At 41.2% G+C, this 22485-nt stretch overlaps 1 protein-coding gene across 1 annotated transcript in view; it reads left to right on the top strand.

Annotated features, from left to right (window-relative positions):
* The first annotated feature begins 1668 nt into the window (after positions 1 to 1668).
* LOC134624524 (uncharacterized) overlaps positions 1669 to 22485 on the top strand; it is a 40371-nt gene continuing 19554 nt past the window's right edge. The window contains exons 1-21 of the mRNA XM_063469521.1: positions 1669 to 1767; positions 5516 to 8246; positions 9653 to 9714; positions 10037 to 10075; positions 10178 to 10747; positions 10971 to 11140; positions 11407 to 11567; positions 11778 to 11912; positions 13756 to 13854; positions 13958 to 14834; positions 15022 to 15120; positions 15222 to 15256; positions 15971 to 16123; positions 16269 to 16397; positions 16975 to 17022; positions 17535 to 17660; positions 19765 to 19891; positions 20958 to 21128; positions 21213 to 21247; positions 21457 to 21621; positions 21732 to 21866. Coding sequence (XP_063325591.1) covers positions 5796 to 8246; positions 9653 to 9714; positions 10037 to 10075; positions 10178 to 10747; positions 10971 to 11140; positions 11407 to 11567; positions 11778 to 11912; positions 13756 to 13854; positions 13958 to 14834; positions 15022 to 15120; positions 15222 to 15256; positions 15971 to 16123; positions 16269 to 16397; positions 16975 to 17022; positions 17535 to 17660; positions 19765 to 19891; positions 20958 to 21128; positions 21213 to 21247; positions 21457 to 21621; positions 21732 to 21866 — 5787 coding nt within the window. The 5' untranslated portion in view covers positions 1669 to 1767; positions 5516 to 5795. The remainder of the gene's footprint in view (positions 1768 to 5515; positions 8247 to 9652; positions 9715 to 10036; positions 10076 to 10177; positions 10748 to 10970; positions 11141 to 11406; positions 11568 to 11777; positions 11913 to 13755; positions 13855 to 13957; positions 14835 to 15021; positions 15121 to 15221; positions 15257 to 15970; positions 16124 to 16268; positions 16398 to 16974; positions 17023 to 17534; positions 17661 to 19764; positions 19892 to 20957; positions 21129 to 21212; positions 21248 to 21456; positions 21622 to 21731; positions 21867 to 22485) is intronic.

A 22485-nucleotide genomic window follows, 5' to 3' on the forward strand; every position in this document is an offset into this window, starting at 1 on the left:
GAGTGCTGCCAGTCAGCTGTTGTGTCACGGTCAGGTGTTAAGTCCTGTGGTCCGGGGGAGGGGATAAAGGGGATACATTAGTAATTTGTTGCAATACCCACCAGAGAATGATCCTTTAATGAAAATATTCATCGTCGCCTTTTGATAAACTGTTGATTTGTAAAGTCAATAAGCATTTATTATCAAACCCTCCAAGCTAGCTCACACACTGGACAGAGAAAGTCTTGTTATGTATTGCTAAATCCAGTCACACGTTGGAGGGTGTCCAGCTCTAAAGCTCCAGCGTTCATGTATTTATTTGCAGAAAGAGAGTTTGTCACCTTCTTTTTTAGGGCTTATGTAAAATTATATGATATAAATTCAGGTGCAAACTGATGGTTACCACTGCCTGGAGGACATAACTTAACTAAAAATATCATTACTGTCCCCTAATATACCACCACAGTTTAGCATCTGATGTGTGTACAGGTATTCCTCAAGAAAAAAAAAGTGCATGCCGTTCTAAAGATAGAGTAACTGGGTTTCCACCAAGCTGTAATCAAATTGGATGACCTTTAAAATGGCTATAATTTACATTTTTATAAAAACAATGACATGTGAATAACTCTGTTTCCAGTTTGATGTTTTTATTCTAGAGTATCTTTGCATGATTAACAGTTCGAAATAATCCTTAACAAAGTTTTAACAGTCCATGGTGAAGTTTCTCAGTTCATCTAATGTCTGAAACAATCATTGTTAAATCCTTTTGAATTTAAAGTGACCTTTCTTCTGATTGGCTGCTGGTCACAAACAAAAGATTTGTGTACCTGACATAACCGTACAGGTCAGGATATCCCTTTCATCCATATCGAGTCCACAAAACATTACACAAGAGTTAACTGTATATATACATAAAAACAATAACAGTAAAAATCCTTCTTGAGAGATAAAGGTTTAATATATTTTAATTTTCAGAATAAAAAGGGCACTTGTGATATTATTACTTGTGACTTAGTATAATAATTATTTGGCAGAAAGCTTCTTTTAGGGAAAAACGTCAATCATACCTTATTTACCCCTTTTCCCATGCTTCCTTTTGTCACAGTCACAACATAAATAATATTTTATAATGTAAAATTAATCTGTGCAGGATTGGTGATGGGGTGGAAAACTCATTTCACATAAACATGTGTATTAAAATTCAGCGTGTGTTATAGTGGTAAAAAAAGATACAATTGATCATCATCAAGGACATTTATGTATGAATTTTTTCCCTATGGAAATAGCACCACCGTGTGAAAATTAACTATAGTACACATCCTGCAGTCACCATAAGCCATCACAGAGAAAGAAACTTTTCCAATTTTGTCTCACTTAAACTAGGTATACATGGTTAATGATATGGTTGAAACAAAAAATAAATAAATAACAAACTCAATAATATATTTAAAACTTGCAGTTGTATTTTTCTAAAAAGTAAAAAAAAAAGTAAAAAAAAGTGCGTATCCCTGATAATACTACTACTACTACTACTACTAATAATAATAATAATAATAATAAAATGCACGGAATGCGTTAGTGGAATTACTACAGTTTCTTGAAAGTTACCGTTTCCGTTCGTGCTTTTATTTTGAAAGCAGACCATTGAAATGGAAATCGTTGCGCTGGGTCACGTGGCCTGCGTTTAGCGTTTCCTTTCCGTTAGCAAAGCTGTAGATTGCAAGAAGTTCGTCGCGAGGATACATTTGAGCACATCAGAACAAAGGGATTACACACATATAAAGCACGGTATGTACACCGAGTCGTTGTAAAAAGAACAAACAAACAAACCCGCAGGCGATCAGCTTTTTCTTATAGCCGCTGTTTGTCGACCTGTGGTGGTAGTTTGTAAACGGGCTTGCAGGAGGTTGAAGTACTCCTCGGTAGCTGCATACATTGCCTTGCTTTTTTTGCCTCCTTGTGGCTGGACTGGTGGATTATGGTCTCGCCTCATATTTTGTTCAATCTGCCGGTGTTGTGCCAAAAAGTGATTGTCTGCCAAAAACTGATTTCCAATGTTTGCGTGCGGTTTTTTTATGTGTAATATCGTTACATATGCCGCTAAATAGACTTTGGTGAATAGGTATTACAAAGGGGTTATATATAAAATTAAAAAATTACCTGTTTCTCAAGTATCTTTGTGACTGTGTTATTGCACTTACATTGTAATCAATCAGCTCCCTTTTGTCCACGTAAAACATTTTTACAGAACTATTTTCGCATTTGTTGCAATTTCAGCTGTCCTCTTGGCCAGATTACTCTTAAAAGAGACATTTTTAAAGTCAACAATAATTTTTTTAACTGCATACATAAAGGATACATAAAACTCACTGCCAAAAACTGATTGTGGCTTCTACCTTGTTACAGGAATGTTGTTTGTTGCTCAAGATGACGTGATACCGTTCATGTGGGATACATTTAACATATGTTTCACATATTATACACCAACAAGTTATTTATAGCAGTTTAAATACAAGAAATCAGTTTTGGGCACAACACCGGACTTAACTTAGTGGCATGACTGTCGTTGTCCCATGTAACCCCTGTTACGGGTTCGAAATTGAGGATGAGAGTAAAACAATGATGGTCCAGAAGAGGTCAGTCAAACAATTGATTTTAATGAATACACGCCGCGTGGAGAGATGTAAACTGCAAAACATAAGTTGTACATCTCCGTCCAAAAATACACTTCAGATTGCTTTTGTAACATCAGGGTATTGTAACGCCCCCTCTTGCGTTTACAGTCACATAATTTGCATCTTAAGAACATTATTTGCCTCCTCTACAGATAATGATCAATTCTAAGAGATAAATGCAGACACAGAAGTTCCCCTTTCTGGCATCCTCTTCCGAATATGGTGATGATCTCAGGCCGTTGAGGTCACCATGGACTGGTCCTCCTTCTGTCACCTGTTACTAGGCAAACTCAAATGCAACAAGAAGCTGAATATATTCAGGCCTTTGCTCAGACTAAACATGTTAATATGTGATTATGATAATAATCACATATTACTAATATGATAATAATAATAATAATTAATTAATAATAGAGCAATTATAATAATAATTATAACATAATGCCAGCAACTTCAATAAATGCTTGGATGAAATGATAATTAATGCAATGATAAAGATGATGGTTATGTACAGTAGCAGTAAAATAATTTCTTTCATTCTACACCCCACAATCACCGTTTTCCTTTATTTTCATTGGAAGTTAGTTTGATGTGAAAACTGAAGGGAACAGCCACACTACACATTTCAAATGCATTCATGAAAGGCAACATTTACAACAAATATTGACAAGATGAATTCTACTGGTTGAGAAAAACAACCACTTGTCCTTCACTTATGATAAGGCCCCACTCCACTCCACTCCGCTCCACAGACCTGGCTTGTATTAAAGTTTTCTCTCCTTTAGTGATGCACGTTACCCCCCCCCCCCCCCCCCTAAGACTCATCCCAGATGTGATGGTATTGGTTATCAGTGGCCTGGCATTAGACATTAAGATGAAACTATGGAAATGATCGCCTGCTCCCACACCCATTGATATTGAGTGAGCAAAAATCACCTATCCACTGCTGGAGGTACTTACCTAAAGGCAGTGTAAAGTCTGCTTTAATGTAGACTGACTAAATCCTTGACTAAAACTACAGATATCATTAACAACTAATCACGTTGTCTGCAGCTGAGATGTTGGGTAGTTGTGTTGTTCTATATTACCACTTAAGGGTCTATATTTTTTAAACGTTTATTTATTTCCTTCTTTTCTCCTATTGCGTTATTCTTCTTTACATCTGGTAGGGATGTGTATCTGTGCAATTCACTTTCTCTTAAAATACTTTTAAGCATAACATAGCTAACACAAGTAATGCGGAAAAAAAAAAGAAAAAACAGTCACATTGAGGGAAATCTGTTGTGTTTACTTGTGGCCTCCAAATATTGATTGCCTCTGATTTTGGCATTGGTGTCATCATTGATGACTTTGGTAGCAAGGCTCTATATAGAAGACATGCACCAATCCAGTTTTGTACTGGATATCAGTTTGTCCCTAAAATTAGAGAGCCATCGTAGCCAAATTGAGCAAACAGCAAATGTTCAGTAGTTTGTAGCTGGAGTTTTACCAACTACTTTTCTTTGGAGCTTTGCAAAGGTTTTTGACTCAACTACAAAAATTGTCAGGAATGAAAAGCAATAATGATGCTTTCTCTCACTGTTGCTGTGTTTGATGTAATAATTGTTGGGACGCTTTTACTGCACTTCTCGGAACATAACCTGTTGCATATGTGAATACTTAGTTTGTCAAAAGTACTTGCATAATGATCAGGTACAAGGTCTGTACAGTGTGCAGATTGATTAAATTATTCCACGGTGCAAAAAGATTTTACAGTGACACTAAAGTCACTTAAAGTGCAGAGGGCTAATGTAACCAGTTAAATTAAGCGCAAGCAGACAACAGAGCATCAATTATGGTACTCAACTTTTGTCCCTTATCTGCTGCAATTCAAGATGAGCGGTGAAGTTGAATCTTGTCCCATGAAGAGACAGAAGATCATCATAAGCTGCTCTATGCCACCAACCTGCCACTGAGCATGCTCCTTTGGTTTATTGCGATCATGTTTAGGGGGTAGGAGGATGTGTTCATGACTTATGGCAGTTTGCACCGGTCGAGGTCCATCTGTGTGCTGTCATTACTAGAAAGTCAACGGCAGATCCAGCTTCCTTCACCAACTTTCCAAGCCATACGTCGTCTCTCTTCTGAATGTTGTCTTACCAGCACAGCACTGCAACTTGTGGACTGGACTTGGAGATAGTCGTAATAAAAATACCACACCTGTGTAGCAAAATTTTCATAGTTGTGTGCATACGTTTTATTGTGAATTATGGAACTGAAGCCTGTGGCAAAACGGGCAAAGGCATGAAAACGCATCAGTTTTTGGGTTACAATCTGATATTGTGTATGCTTGTATTGGCGTTTCAGTCTTTGTTTTATAACAGAATCTTTCAGGAGAAGATTCGTGTGACAAATAGACTTTAGTTCAACCTTATTGGGTACTAATCTTGGGTCTTGTTAGAAACATCTAGATGTTGGACGACTAGAGTGCATGTTCCGTGTCTCTATCCACAGATCATGGACATGAGAAGGATAGAGGAGAAGAAGATAAGATAAGCTGCTTTGGAAGATCTATTAACCTTATTCTTCTAATATTAACACCTCCTTTCTATTTTGTTGTTGTTGTCTCCTGTGTCTCTATTGTTTAAATCCCTTGTTTCCCTGTTTTTCTGTTTTTGATGCTTTTGTTTCCTTCTTACTAGTGAAGACCTGAAGATGATACTAACAGAATGAGTCCGTATGAATGAATGAATCCTCGGGAACCAGAGTCTGCAAATTAAGAACAGGCCTTCCGGACAATGGATTTCATCTTTCCAAGATTCTGAGACCCAGTACGACTCATTAACCTTTTTTCTTTGTTTTCTTCATTTTTAACTTTCCAGCTTTCCATTGCCATCGAAGCGTTACACCCCTTTTCTTGCACCAGGGCCCCAACAGAGCCCTCTACTTGGTGGGCTCCCAGGGAGCTCTTTACTGATCGGACAGCAAGCTGCATGGTTGCGGCTAGCTCAGCTGAAAGCCCACCTTGCGTTGACACAGATAAATAATGCTGTTGCTGTTGGTGGCCGAACCAACACACCTGTCCCATTTATACCCACAACACCCCCTTGCCCGACTGCTGCAGCCATTAGTCTACTAAACCTTCTGAAGGTTGCTAACACTATGTCCCATCCCTTATATAACCCCTATGCCTCTGGGAATCAAAGTTCAGCCCAGGGGCGCTATGGACAGTCCAGTATGCAGGCAGAGGGAGACTCTCATAAGACGACATCTCATCTTGGGCCTGGGTCCAGCTTTAGCTCTTCTGGAGTTTCATCTGCGACTCCTGCAAACATGCATATAAGCAGAGCCAGAGAGGAGGTGAGGAATCAGCCTGTAAACAAGAGCAGTCATCTTACCAGCACTCAAAGAGATGAGTATCATTCTTCAAGCAAAGATGTGACTTCCTACGTGTTGTCCTCAACCTCTCAAAAACCCCCTGTTGCAAGTAGCACTAGCTCCATGGACTGGTTGCCAAGCTACAAACGGGAAACTGAGGATGATTCGGCTAAATACTGTTCATCATCTGCTTCATTGAGCTATCAAAGCACTGGTGACGGTAGGTTTAATGCCTCGAATGAAAGAGAGCGCAATGTGCAATCCATTCCAGGCTTAGGTGATTATGACTATCCAGTGCCAGACAAACCTGTGGGCTCTGCAGATTCTACTCGTCCCAAGTACACTTCAGAAACAGCTGTGAACATCCTTAAGGACTTTGGACTTGAAAAAGAGGACCTGGAACATCTGATCTCATACCCCGAGGATCAGATCACTCCTGACAACCTGCCTTTTATGTTACGACAAATCCGCATGGAAAAGGCAAAGAGATCTGCAACGGCAGGTCCGTCAAAATCCTACTTTGATCCTCATTCCACCACAAGTATGAGTGGAAGGGAAAGGTTGAGTACTTCAAGAGGCGAAGGGATGTGTCAGGATGAATCGTCACCTATTGTCCAACTGAGTAAAGTGATTGATTATGGACATACTGGCAAATATACTGGAAGCTTTGGGGATGAGATTGGAAGGAGCAGCAGTAGAGCCAGTAGTGGTGGAAGTACGCTGCTGATGGGCTCTTATGATAGCAGTGGTCTCAGTCGAGAACCACTACAAAAAAGTATGACAGAGGTGAAAAACAGCACCTTGGTTTCTTCCTGTGATCAAGGCAGCTCTTTTACCAGTCATGGCTCAATGCAAAGCAGTGGTCCAGCTCAACAACTGCACACCCAACCAAACCAGTCATCTCAAGAAATCTTCAAAGGTTTCTCTCTGCCAAAGACAGACACAGACATAAGACCTCCTAAAGCAGAAGTCACTAAAGCCCTTTCTTTGAAAGAGCAAGATCGCCAGTCAGCATCAAAAAGCCAACTAACTCCCAATATAGTTCGTAGTGTGCATCCCAGCCGACCTGGCCTTGTACTCATTGGCAGCAGCAGCAAGGACATTCACATCAAAGAAAAGAGTAAGACTCACGGGCAAGTACCAAATGTTTCTGAGCAGATGAACAAACAGCAAATGCAGCAGAAGCAGGTACAACAGCAACAGGTGAAACAGACAATGCAACAACCACCACCAAAGCAGCAGATGCAGCAGATGCAGCAACAGTTGAAGCAACAGCAGACGCAGCAGTCAAAGCAGCAGCAGATGCAACAGATGCAACAGCAACAACTGAAGCAGCAGCAGACGCAACAGCAACAACTGAAGCAGCAGCAGACGCAACAGCAACAACTGAAGCAGCAGCAGACGCAACAGCAACAACTGAAGCAGCAGCAGACGCAACAGCAACAACTGAAGCAGCAGCAGACGCAACAGCAACAACTGAAGCAGCAGCAGACGCAACAGCAACAACTGAAGCAGCAGCAGACGCAACAGCAACAACTGACGCAGCAGCAGATGCAACAGCAACAACTGAAGCAGCAGCAGACGCAACAGTCAAAGCAGCAGCAACTGAAGCAGCAGCAGCAACTGACGCAGCAGCAGACGCAACAGTCAAAGCAGCAGCAACAACTGACGCAGCAGCAGCAACTGAAGCAGCAGCAGACACAACAGCAGCAGCAGCAGACGCAACAGCAGCAGCAGCAGCAGACGCAACAGCAGCAGCAGCAGCAGACGCAACAGCAGCAGCAGCAGCAGACGCAACAACAGCAGCAGCAGCAGCAGACGCAACAACAACTACTGAAGCAGCAGCAGCAGATACAACAGCAGCAACTGAAGCAGCAGCAGACGGCCCAGGTACCTCACCTGCCGATCGGGTTGCAGCAGATGCAGACTCAGCCAGCTGTGCATATGGGACAAGCTTTGCAGTCTCAAGTTTTTTCGGGTGCAAAGCCAGTTCCACAGCCGTCCCACATGCCAGGGCTCATGATGCCTGTTGCTCTGGGTTACTCTCCGCTAATGCAGAACCTCATGAATTTCATTCATATACCGCAGCCTGCTTCCACCAAGCAGCTTCCAGCAAAGGTAGAAGTGACAACGAACATCCCAGTGTTGGCCCAGATGCAAGACTACACTGACGCTTCACCTAGGGTCTTTCCTCATACCTGCTCTTTATGTAACAAGGAATGTAATCAGACGAAGGTAAGTGGAAGATTGTTTGATGTTTTTGCTTTCAGTCAGTTTTTATTTATTTGACATGCAATGTGTTTTGTTATGTGTTGGGGTTTTTTTTAATCCCATTATAGCATTTTGGTTTGGGAAAAGCTTCATGGATGCTACTTTAAAGTTTATTTGGTTTGTTTTATTCACTATTACTGCATAATGATGACTGTAGGAAGACTACCAACTTGGATTGCAAACATTTGGACAAATTTTCACATATTTCTGCAATTCAGTATTCTGTACCAGAATTTTTGAAGGATTACAGGGCAGACTAAACTTAACTCTATGTCTATCAGTTATTGTATTTGAAAAACACTACTTCAAAGAGACCTTCAGAATCTTCAGCAGTCTGTACTTGCAATTGATAGATTTGTCTTTTAACTTGACATAAACTGATGCGAAGACATTCAAGGGATTTGCTGACAATGGAACCAAGGCCTCACATGCCGTGATGAGGAGGAATCTTCAAGCATGAAGAGCCTGTACATCAGAAAATGTTGGAAAATGGCTGTTTTTTCATTTGTCTCTGTCCTTGGGCTACTGTTCCACAGTGCACATTCAGCTTTGCTTTTTCTGGAACTGTTGCTGAATGTGAAAGTTCCCCTTTTTGTCTTTTGTCATTAGAGTTAAGAATAGTGTGTTTTGTCCTTTATTTCATATCAGTAGGCACCTTGTTTTTTTTGTAATACTGATTTTCTTTACTCATACTTTAAGTTAGTGTTTCTGTGTCACAAGACATTTACTACCACAAACATAAGCACCCGCTGCGCCCAGTCATGAGCTACCCAAGCACCAGCTTTAATTTGATTGTTGAATCTCTCTTTATGGATCTGCCTTCGTTTGCTGCACCAAATGTCACATTTGGGCTCCTCGTCAAAGTGACAGCGCCTTCCTCCTCTGGCCTATTTCAACGTCATCTTCCTGTCGCTACTCCAACTGTGATCGTCATAGGCCTCTCCTGAGACGACCTTCTTGGAACCTTGGGAAATTTTGATGCCATAAGAAGAGCCTGAGAGTCCAGAATCCAGAGCCTAAGATGATCCTTTTGTTTTGGTTGTTTGTAATCAGATGTTTGACTTGTGTTTTCTATATATACTAAATAATTTCATTTTTAAAATTTTATCCCAGGAAAGGTATAATGTGTCATGCTGATTTGTTCCTTGTTTTTTTTGGTCTATGAATGTTTCTAAGTACAATCCAGGCTCCTGGCTAATGTTATAATGCTTCTCCGTTCAGTGAAGGACTAACTGTTAATATTTTAAGAATTCTTTTAAGGCCACTGCAAAGTTTAGTGACCTTTTATCAGCAAGTGATGTCAATGAAAAACGTTGCTCCTGATAAAAATGAACCTTGTCTAAATGTTTGTTTTTTGTTGTGACCACTAGGATTGGGTGTCCCACCAGAAAACCAGCCTTCACATCGAGAACTGCAAACTTCTGCAAAAGCGGTCAATCTTTCTTCTCTGTACTTCGTGGTTATGAACTGATATCTTTGGGGCAGCACAACCATGGGTGTGCCAAAATGATGTCGGGGTTGTAATGCTAGGATATCTTCCTAAGAACTGTTCATTTGTATTTTTTCATTATCGTTTTTATTTGCTGTATTCCTGTAAAGCACCTTAATGATTTGCAGCATTTACCATGAGGCATTTCCCCTAACGTAAATTATTATGAAGCTGAATAAATTTCTTAATTAATGAACAACAATATATTTTTAAGGACATTCTGCCTGGCAACATCTGACAAAAATGTACCTGTGTTTTTCCACAGATACCCAGAGTGGAACGGTGAAATAGCATCACTGCTAGGGTAAATATCTTCATTTGAAGTCATCTGGCGAAGCCTGCAGCATTGGAGGCTTTTCTTTTCTTTGATTTAACATGTGCCTTTCTTTTTATATGCAATTGTTAGTGCATCAGGTGCCAAGCCCTCTCCCTCAACTTCTGATGAGACTTCCCAGAAGAAAACCAGACATGAGAGTCGTTCCCGTTCCTGCAGCCCCCGGAGCCATCGTGACTCAGAGCGTAGCAGGGACAGGCGAAGTAGCCATTCCCGCTCTCGCAGCCCCCGCACTCGTCGTGACTCGGAGCGAAGAAGAAATAGACCAAGTAGCCGTTCCCGCTCCCGCAGCCCCCGCAGCCCCCGCAGCCCCCGCACTCATCGTGACTCAAAGCGAAGAAGAAATAGACCAAGTAGCCGTTCCCGCTCCCGCAGCCCCCGCACTCATCGTGACTCAAAGCGAAGAAGAAATAGACCAAGTAGCCGCTCCCGCTCTCGCAGCCCCCGCACTCAACGTGACTCGGAGCGAAGAAGAAATAGACGAAGCAGCCGTTCCCGCTCTGGCAGCCCACATCGCCGCCGTGACTTGGAGCGTAGGAGGGACAGACGAAGTAGTCATTCCCGTTCTCGATCACGCAGCCCCCGAAGGGAGAGACACAGAAGCCGATCACGATCTCCCTACAGCTCCAGACGTAAACGCAGGTCTGTCCAACATACATTTTGACAACTAGGATCAATCAAGAAGATTTAGCTTCTTGATTGAAGTGGATCGTTATTTCGCCCTTTAATGAATAGAATAGAATAAACTTAAACACACTTAATTGGAGGACAGTATTTACCTTTTGTATCCATGCTGGGTGTGTGCTTTGAGATGTGTTATTTTTATTTTCGAGTCATTAAGTTCTTTGATCCATACTTTTTTCAGGTCCCGGTCTCATTCTGACTCCTCATGGTATGACCGTCCTTCCTCTTCCCGATATCGATCACGGTCAAGGAGCCGTGAGAGACGATCCTCGCCGAGAAGAAGAGATGAGAAACGTTCACCACCGAGGAGAAGCTGGGAGAAGATCGCAAAGAAACTGCTGGAAACATCAGGTTTGAAAATTGCTTCATGGTTTTTTTGGGGGGGTGGGTGGGGTTGGTATGTACTCATTGGTTTTTCTAAAATCAAAGTTATGTTCACTTGTCAACCCCCCTCATAACATTAACTTTACTAATGCAAAGGATAAATAAAGAGCAGCACCACCAGAAATGTCAGTATAGTTTTTTCTACTATTATAAAACTTTTAGAAACAGTAGATGATTTTTGAGACTTGGCACCCACCAAAGTGTGAATCTCTTTTGCATTTGCGGTCTTTTAGCTCTCCAGTCCTTATCAAAACAGTCTGACAAGGAGACTGTCGTCAAAACCGTGCTGGCTGAGCTAGCCAAGAGGAAGTCGTCCCCATCAACATCATCATCGTCCTCACGTTCTGCATCTCCAGAAACAACTAAAGGGAGGCCTAGCACAGAGAAGACAAAGGTGACTTCATGTTATTCCTTTTTTCATTAATTTAATGTTTTGGATGATTTATAATATAATAAATAGTGACAGATGACGCGATTGTTGATGCCACAAAACCAAGATTAAATCCTTCAACACAAATTTATACAAGCAGAAACTTTGAGTCAAGTTGTCATGATGAAATCTGCATTTGATTTGTTCATATTTTTCTTCTCTGTGTTTCCACAGGCTGCTAAATCTTCCCCTCCGACCATGGTGAAGCTACAAGGGATTGTCAGTAGTCTCTCTCACAGTGAAGTGATGTCTGCTGTGGAGAAATTTGGAAAAACCAAGTCAGTTGATTTGTTTAGGTCAAAATTACAGGTATGTACACTGAAATTTGTTCACTATTATAGATGGATGAGTTCACTGACCTACTTGTGAATCTAGAGAAATTTTGTCTCCTGGTTTGCTTCTGCAATCTAACATAGAAATTTATGCACCGTAGCTACAATTCTCTATAGATATACTGTCCGTTCATGGTTGTAGTCCTGCATTCATTATGCGGTTTAAAGTCTGTTGGTTATCCTTACATACTGAGCTTTTATATAGACATCCTCATGTCAGAAAGCTTCTGCTAAGTCTAATCCTATGAAAGCATAGACACTAGGGATGCAACGATACCATTTTTTTCAAACCGATCCGATACCGATACTTGGATCTGAGTACTTGCCGATACCGAGTACGAAAACCGATACTTCTATCACACACAAGTTAAACTTAACCAGTAGTAAAGAAACGACCCCAGACAACTCTTTAACCCAAACGAAACGTTTACTGAACGTAAGGGCAGAGACAAATACTGTACAACACATCCCTTTTTTAAACTCAAATGATATTCCAATTCCTTAACCAAATGAAATACACTGTATAAATGAAATAATTCCCTTTCAAATTATATTAAACAACCCAACTTATGTTATCACCTTTTGGTAAGTGACTCACTAATATACACTCCAAAACACGTTATATAAATCCACTAAACACACAATATTCACACATGGGCTCCACACACACTCGCATTCACACTTGTTGCAGGCCTGTTTGCTGCTCACGCCGGACATGGAGAAAAATCCTCTTCTCCCCAGTAAGAGCACAAAAGTCTGACTTACAGTTCCGTTGCTCGGTAGGTCGCCGTTCACCAGTCCCACACTAAATCCACTCCCTGCGGACCCGATGCTGTCTCTGTTACAGCGCGTTAGCCAGTCACTGTCCAGCTCTCCGACAGTCCATAGCGGCTGCCTCCGAGGCGCAGCCAAGCAGTCCGGGCTAGCCTTTAGCCTCGGCGGTCGTAGCTGGAAACACAGCACGGTAGTGCGACCATTGAAACAAAAAGTCACTTCACCCACACTCTGTTGTGAAGCTCTCACACGGTTAGCTTTGTAGTCACAAACTCTTTTGTGCTAGTTAACCTCAGTAAAACTAGCCGAGTCTCTCACTTTGGCTCAGCTAACCTCGTGCATCTCTCCATGCCGTTCTCTTCTCCTCCTCCATTGCAACAGGTACACAGGTCCCGTTTTATGCTACCTTCACGGGCCTCCAGAAAATTAGAGCTCTGAACAATATTTTAACTCCCTTCAGAGTTACATACCATACAATAATACTTTATGATTAACATAACAGTTTGATTGCTCTAATTACCTGTATTTAGCTTGTGACATATTACAGGGCAAATTACATTCAGGGTAGAGTTACATCACATAACATCAACTGTGAACACCTTATGTTACCATGGCGTTTAAGTCCATGGGAATTATGAGTATCTACTCCCAAATTCCCATCCGGGCTACATTAGTATCGGTTCATGGTATCGGTTAACTTTTACGAGTACGAGTACGCACACATTTTACAGTATCGGCCCGATACCGGTATCGGTGCATCCCTAATAGACACTCTATTTTGTTTTTATTTTTCTTTGTTGCATTATGCATTTTTAATCTATATATACATATTGCACTGAACAAAATCATTGGAATCGCACTGGTTGCTTGCAAGTTGCCATAGTTGCTTGTAGTTTGCATGGAAAACTCAAACTTGCCATCAAATACTTGTAAGCTCATGACAAGTGCTCATGTTTGATTTTTAGTGTGAATGTAGTAACTTAATAGTTTTGGTAGTAATCCAAACTAATGTCTGTTTGTGTGTGTGTGTGTTTTTGCACACCCAGGCAGTTGTGTGTTTCGAGAAACAGGAAGATGCTGAGAAACTGAAGAGCTTAAAGAACTTTGACATAAAAGAAGTAACCGTCAGTGTTGTTAATGAAAAGGTAACTTTGTTTTCCCTTGAGAAATACACATATTAACATCACTGCTCTTCTGTGGCAAAATTATCAGTAATCTGATTAATCCAAAATTAATCTTTGTTTACAGGAAATTGCAGCCAAGGAAACCACAAAAAGCAAACTGGAAACTACAGGAAAAGTGTCGGTTTCCAAAGCGAAAAACATCTCAGCTGAGCAGAAAGCTAAAACTGTAAAAACTGGCGATAAGGCTGAAGAAGCAGCTTCAAGCCTCGAAAAATCTAAGAGTAAATCTACAAAGAGTCCCGAAAAGCAGCCTAACACCAGTGATTTGAAACGGAAACCTAAACCCAAAGGGTCTCAAACCGGTGCTAAAGAAGCTGTGATGGCACCTAAAAATACAGCCAATGCTATGAAGGCTGTTGAACCCATTAAAGGTGCTGCAGTTGACGGTGAGCCAAAAGTCTTGACTTCCAAAGCAGAAATGGCCTCAACCACGCAGAAATCTAAAACAGCAGGAACCGTGAAAAAAGAAAAAGTGGATCCATCTAAATCAACAACGTCAGAGAATAAGCCTGATGTAGAGACAAAACACAAGAAACCTGAAACAGAGATTCATGAATCTGCGATGAGCTCTAAAGGTGAAGCACGAAAAGCATCAGCTTCTGGAAGGGAGGACCACACAGAGCCTATGGAAGTTGAAGCTTCTGCTGAACGCAAAGATAATCAGGTGTTACCAGCTATATCTAGTGAGAATCAACTACCAACTAATGCAGCTGAGACCAAGCCAAATATATCACCACCAAAACCTACTGATCCACCTCAGAAACCACAAACTGCCATCAAAAGTCCAGAAGATTCACTCAAAGCTTCAGAACAGACCGAGCAGAGTTCAGATTCTGCTGTACAAGAAGAAACACAACAGCAGACTGCAGGAAAATCACCTGAGATTTCTGTGGAGGCAAAGCAGACAGTTGAAAGTGTAGAAACGGTTACAAAGGACAAAGGTAAGTGGACAGAAAACACCGTCATGTGTGGAGTATCGTTGACAGCAGGATGTTGGATACAATCATAAGCTAAAGACTGTGCTTCTTGACAAGAACAGTTTTCAGATTTTTATTCAGATCAGCTAGGTAACTTGCATCCTATCTAAACTACCACTATTTAACTTAACTACATTTCCTTTATTCTAAGTCTCTGTGACTGCAAAGAAGATCTCAAAGTATCCGGACGCTCCTACCCACCCAACATTTGGGGAGCGGATAGAAAAGCAACTGTGTCCAGAAAAAATCCGTAAGAAATCCCCAAAGATCTTGTATGAAAGATTTCCCAGTGTGAACATAATTTTTATTTTCTAATTATTTTCTGTTTTTCTTTTGCTCTGCACTTTACAGGTTGTCTCAAGACAGTCAGACTTCCCAATTCAAAGGTAACATTAAAAAAACACTTACATTATACCTGTAAGAAAAACATGCTTTATCAAAGTGGTGAAGTTTTGATCTGAACTAGTTAAATTTGTTTTAAAGGTTTTTAGTTGGCTTATATCTCATTGTCAGGTGACACTCAAGTAGGTGTAAATGTAGAAAAACGTTAAAAATTCAGTAGGGATGTTGCAATAGCAGAAATTTACATACACTAATAGAATTACACAAAGCGTGGTTACCAATTTAGTACCAAAACAAAATAATTGTTGTGTATCTCCAAAAGTTGATTCTGTTGATCTGGACGTAGCGTTTTGTGGGAGAAACGGTTTGTCGCTCATCCAAGTGATTTCTTCAGTCCCAGCTGACTGCAGGTTTCCCCAAATCTTATAAACAGTGCATTTGCATAATGACTGATACCAGCCCACTGAAGGAACAATGGGCTGTGAGGTCAGTTCCTTAATTTTAATTATGCAAATTCTCATGACCACTGATCAAAACCCACTGATCAATGGCCATGAGTACCATTCACAGAGAGTTGGGGAATGGCTGCAATCACAGCATTGCAAGATGCTCATTGTGTTCATAGTTGTAGACAGTGCTCAAAGTGAGGCAGAGTTTATAACTGAATGTTTGCATTTTTCAGATTTCTGTCTGGAATTTCTTCAATTGTAAACTAATCTAAAACTTTAACTCTGACTTTATTCTTTTCTTTTGCACAGCTTGTTTCTCTTAATTACAAGATGCTGTTAATAAGCAACCTGCCTAAGTATCGTGATGGCTGTTATGCAGAGGAGGACATCGCCAGTCTGCTCACTCCACACAGATTTGAATATTATCACGACACGATCTACGTTATACCACAGGCACGCATGGTAAGCGCCAAGTCATGAATTTGCATTGGGCTGGGTTATTACCCAGCCCAATGCATATTTTCTAAGATGACCTAACTAACATTAAGTAAATACGTATTTTGTGAGCGCCTGTCAGTGTGTCAGTGTTTGTTTGTTTTCCCGTCAGGCTTTTGCCCTCATGCCAACAGTAGAGGCAGCCAAAAACATCATGCTAGTATCAGAAAGACTTAAATTTATTCTCAATGGGTCCAAACTTCGACTGCAGGTTGTGAAGAGCAGGAATATCAAGACCCCGGTGAGCACTGTTTAGATAATACACTTTACTGTTGTGACATGTTATTAAAAATAATTGAAAATATCTGTTTCTGCTTGTTGATGGAAACAGTATCCTTAAAAGCAAGCGGATGTTTTTAAATGTTCAATCTATTTAACCTCCTAAGACCCGAACTCTTCCACGGCATGCATTTTTAATTTCTCTTTGATATTTGGGCATATTGGGGCCCCATGAATGTAAAAACAAAGAATTTCCAGATTTTTTTTTTTCCTTATTTTTGTTTTTAAGAAAAATGAGAGCCACAAATGAGGCATTTAAAATTTTGATAGAACAGTAGCAGTCTAATGTCCTCGTAAGTGGATATCAGGCCCTTGTAGATCAAAATTGAGTATTTTGGTCAAAATAACCAAAAATGTGATGTCCACATATGTGAATGGCAGGTCCTAGGAGGTTAAAATGTGCTTGCAAATAAAAAAATTAATGTATCATTTTGTAGAGGCTATAAGTAATAAAAAAATACTCTTTGAACTGAAATCAATTTAACAGAATCCAACATTTATTTGATGTAATGACTTTGAACTATTTCTTTTTCTTTCAGCTTGATTTTTATAAGTATCTGATGAATCGGCTGTGTTATGTTATGAAGGTAACTCGCACACATATCTCAGAAACAAAGACTACACTAGAATACCTTATAAAGTATAGAGTATAAAGTTATAACTGGAAGCACTCACATCCAAGTCAAAACACCTTGAACAATATGAGCATATTAACACAAAGCTAGGAAAGGTTTGGATAACTTTTTTCTTGGAATAAGTTAAATCCTCTTTCAAAACTGCATTTTGTATTAAAAAAAATGTTTTGTATTTTTTTTAAAATTTGAAACGTGCAAAATACTAAGAACCCAGGAAAGGGCCAAAAGCAGTTTTCTGTGTACACAGCTAAGTTTAAATATTTTCTCAAACAATATTATCAACAAAAGCAAGAGCTGCAGTTATAAATTGTTTGGATAATGAAGATAGCTGCCAGGGTGCATACATGCTGTGTGACTATATGTGCAAACTTATGACCTTAATCTTGGAACTGTAGTTTAAGAATGTTTGGAATGTCATACTGTTTCTGCTTTGTTTTAATGTTCACCCGGGTTTCTCGAAACAGGAAGAGACAGATATTGGAGCACGGACAATCTACATCAGGAACATCTCACCAGGCGAGTCCCGGGATCTCCGAGAAGCTTTGGGAAAAATCGGTATTGTAAGAAACTACCTGCCTCTTCTCAACAAGGTATAAACACACTTATAAGCAGCAACAAGTGCATGTTTTAAAAGTCTGCGAAAGGCTGTATGAGATATGTGTTTATGTAAGTGTATTATTAACTATCTCCCAATAATTGACCAACACATAAAAACAAGATAGAATAATCCTTTAATTGTCCCACAAGGGGAAATTTGGTTGTATCAGCAGCAAAAAAACACACATATACAAACAGAACAGGACACACAGAACCGAAGCACAATTTTTACATATTTACATCATGGACAATAGTTATCAGAGCAGAGTACAGTACAGTTGTTTAAATTAGCGTACACATAGTGTGCAAACAGATAAACTGCTGCTCCAACATACAACACTGTAAAAAATGACAGATGCCACCACAGAGTCATAGAAGGTCTTTAAAAGCGCTCCCTGTACTCCAAATGACCTCAGCCGCCTCAGCAGGTAGAGTCTGCTCTGACCCTTCCTGTGAAAGAGCATCAGTGTTGTGGCTCCAGTCCAGTTTATTATTCAGGTGAACACCCAGGTACCTATAAGAGTCCACTATCTCAATGTCCACTCCCTGGATGTTCACCGGTGTCAGTGTGGTGGGTCTGCGTCTACGGAAGTCCACCACCAATTCCTTGGTTTTCCCGGCGTTGATCAGCAGGTGGTTCTGCTGACACCAGTCCACAAAGTCCAGAGTCCACTGTCTGTACTCTGAGTCGTCCTCACCTGTGATGAGGCCGACTATGGCAGAGTCGTCAGAGAACTTCTGTAGGTGCCAGCGTGGGGAGTCGATGGAGAAGTCTGCAGTGTAGAGGGTGAAGAGGAACGGTGCCAGCACAGTTCCCTGTGGGGCCCCCGTACTGCAGACCAGTGTACCAGAGACACAGCCCTGTGACCTCACATACTGTGGGCGTTCTGTGAGGTAGTCCAGTATCCATTGGGACACGTGGTGGTCCACTCCCGATAGCTCCAGCTTGTCTCTCAGAAGTCGTGGCTGGATGGTGTTGAAAGCACTGGAGAAATCAAAGAACATGATCCTCACAGTGCTTCCAGGCTTCTCCAGGTGAGTCAGAGCTCGGTGCAGGAGGTATATGATGGCGTCCTCCACCTCAATGCCAGGCTGGTAAGCAAACTGCAGCAGATCCAATGAAGACCTCACCAGGGGGCGCAGCTGGTTTAGAACCAACCTCTCCAGGGTCTTCATCAGATGCGAAGTAAGGGCTACCGGCCTGTAGCTGCTGAGGTCCTTGGGATGGGAGGTCTTTGGTACCGGTACCACACAGGAGGTCTTCCACAGCTGTGGTACTTTCCCAGTGACAGGCTCAGGTTGAACAGATAACCTAGGATGCCACACAGTTCATCTGCGCAGCATGTCAGGAGCCTGGAGCTGACGCCATCTGGACCTGCAGCCTTACGCACCTTGATCTTGCGAAGCTCGTTCCTCACTTGAAGTGCTGAGATAGAAAGAGTGGGTTTTGGGGGAGGGGTGTGTATGTTGGAGTCCACAGAAGCCGGGGGTGGGTGTAATGTCTGGGAGCTGAGAGGTGTGAAGTCCTGAGATGAAGGACAGGCAGTCCCTGGAGATGAAGGAGATTGCAGCAGGGGGGACGATGCTGTGGGAGGGGTGGGTGGTTGATCAAACCTATTAAAATATTTATTTAGGTCATTCACCCACCCCAAGTCTCCTGCAGCCTGGGGGGTTGGATTTTGTCCTGAGATTGTCTTCAGGCTGTTCCAAACTCCTCTGATGTTGTCCTGTTGCAGCTGCTCTTCCATCTTCTTCCTGTAGATAATGTGACTGGATTTGGATGCTACTTATCTTGATGAAAGCACAACTGCAAAACTATTAAGATAGTAAAGAGAGACTGCAGGTAATCTGTTCGCTATAGCAGATGATTCTTCATATGCTCATGCGTGCTAGTGTTCATTACGTTAGAGCATTAGTGCAGGGGGCACATTGAGCATGGCTCCAGTACATCATTGAGCCAGGATTTCTGACTTTTCAATCCAGTGAACTCCACAATAAATCTGTACTTAGTTCACTGTTTCCATGTGTTCCATTTTCTACCATTTAGAATGTGAAATTAAAATCTTTAGAGTAAATTTTATCTTTCTTGTGTTTCAGGTGTTAATTGAATTTGACTCTCCGTGTGATGCTGATCGCCTCGGTGTTTGGTACAGCCTTCTAAAACGGGCCACCGGCCACAAATTGTCAAGGGTGGAAATACCACACAGTGGATTTACGTCACTGCGTAAGTGTGTTTTAAATGGGATTTTAAATAAATGTGATTTAAACGAAAAAAAGATAGGTGAAGTTGATGGAAGGTCATCTGGTAATACCCTGAATATGGTGGGTTGTTTTTTGGCTGTAAAACCTGTCTGGTAAGGGTAGCTGCTTTGTCCTGCTGGCCTTCCTGTACTGTGGGATTGCTTTGGGTGAGGTACATTTGCTCGCTTTAAAGATCTACATGGTCTTCTACAAGGCAAGCTTAAGAGTTACACTTTTTACACATTGGTTGTATTGTCCAAAGAAACTCTTGTCTTTGGACAATACAGCAAATATTATCGTCTTAGTGGGTGATGCACAAGAAAACAAGTGAATTGAAGATTACAAGGAGTGGCAAAAGCATACTGATACTAGAGACAGATTAAATTCCAGTAAACGGGGCGCTATAGAGCAGGACATGGTGTAACACACAACTGCTGCAGAATTCTGAAAAATTCTCTTATAAATCTCACATTCCACTTTCTGAAATTCTAAAATTTGCTTAGAGAATAAAATAAGGACTTATTGGGCCGAACCACAGACTACTGTGGGACTTTCTGGCGGAAAGACTTAAAAAATACGGAGAAGACACCTCGCGGCCTGCAAGAACCACGCGCCAACGTGATACAGATGAATCGAACTGAAGTCTCATCCAGCCTAACTGAAACGGCAGGCATGACTGCTGAAGAACTGAAAGCCAACACTAAACTCCCTGCGAGGAGAACTGTCTAAAGTCATAAAAGAGGAACTTAGAGATATTTTCGGAGTTCAGTTTTATCAATTCTGAAATACAAGAAGTCAGGTCCGAAATAGCTAACACTGCCAGTAACCCCGGTTATTTCCTTCTTTTATTGTCTCTGCCCTAGACACATGAACCAGAGTCATTACTTCAACTCCACTTTTTCAGACTGGCATTTGATCTAACTCTCTAATCATTTTTTCTGATGCCTATGATACCTTCGGTATCTGTAAAGGTGCTTAAAGTTAAACTGAAAGTCAGTTAAAAACCTGACACACACAAAATTAAACAAAACTTATTTTTGCTTGTGCAGCACCAAGATTGCCACACAAAGCTTTGCCAGACAGCGAGGTTGCTGTTGACGGGGCAGCTGTCCCAACAGAAGATATTACCATCCCACAATGCAGCACTTCACCATATTGGATCACAATGACAACTAGTCCCTTTGTGTTCCCCACTGTCTCTCCTTGGTTCACAATCCCAGGTGAGAGAAACAGCTGAAAACTAAAATTAACCTCCAGATATAAAGTGTTGACTGTTACTAACTGTGTTTATTTTACCCTTCTAGAGTATTTAACTGTCAGGGAACCTGATGACATTGAGGTGAGTGCATTTTATAAACCCAGGTTTCATGTGTTAAACAGGAATCCTTGAGTAAATACCAAGAGGTGTCTATTTTTCCAAATACCGACCTCTTTTTTTTCTTTAGCTAAACTTGGTTTCATTTTGTCTTCTTTATGTGGTCAGTTATAGTAATATATATATAGTTTCTCTTCACATAAACTTTGGTTCTTGAACCTTGTGTCTTGTAGAAGGCCCAATCTCAAGGTCCTACGTTCTCCACGATCATGTTGACCGGTTTGCCAGAAGGAAACTACAGACAGGAGGATGTCGCTAAGCTGGTGTGGCGTTACTTCCCTGATCAGACTCTTCAGACTCTGTACTACAACATAATCGTTTTATCACTGCAGAGGAGGGTGAGGAGTAGACCCAGCAGGCTGATACAGAGAAATTTGCATTTGCAAATTTAATTCAATTTAATGATTAATATTGAATGTTTCCTCTGCATCATTTTCCACCCCTCCAGGCCTTTGTGTTTTTTAACAGCTGGGATGCGTGCTGCGATTTCGCCAGAGATTACCTCAAAGATCAAGTTACAGTTGGAGAGTGGAGACTCGGAATCCACATTGTTTTACAAGACATGCTTCCTGGTTCAAGTGAGGTATGTAAATGGAGCAATCGGGTGCTGTTAAGTCAGGGGCATGCTCCTGTTTCACTCAAACTATTCAGATGCTAATCAAAAAAGATTTCTCCTCTAAGGAGTGAGGACAGCATCATCCTTCTCTAGGGAATTACACAATTTGTCTGTATTTGTTCCTTCTTTTTTGCGACAGCAGCACAAAAGCTGCATGAACTTTATCCACTTGTCTGTCCATAGGCGATAACCCACGTCAATCTGCCACCACTTTAAAGTTTCCACAGAGCTTCTTGTGAAGTCAGCCCTGTATAAACTTTAAAGACCCAGACATAGGTTATGGAGTGTTTCACTGACTATTAAATAATGCCCTTACTTATTTTGAAACTTCAGTCACTGCTAACCTTTTAGCTTCAGTGTTTCCCATCTCAAGTTTCCTTGTGGGCTAGCTATTCAGGCCCTTTCTGAGAACTCTCTCCACAGCTACATGTTAAGAGGAATTGAGGTTTGACGACTTTTGTGGAAAGTCACTGAGACTCAAATAGCGTCAAATAGTTCCTGCAAAACGTTGGTTATATGTTATGTCGTTACTGTCCTGAAGTATGAATCCTTTGCCACAAAGATGCAAACCAGGAGTTGTAGCACA

The sequence above is a fragment of the Pelmatolapia mariae genome, linkage group LG3_W (assembly GCF_036321145.2).
Source record: "Pelmatolapia mariae isolate MD_Pm_ZW linkage group LG3_W, Pm_UMD_F_2, whole genome shotgun sequence".
NCBI classification, from domain to species: Eukaryota; Metazoa; Chordata; class Actinopteri; order Cichliformes; family Cichlidae; genus Pelmatolapia; species Pelmatolapia mariae.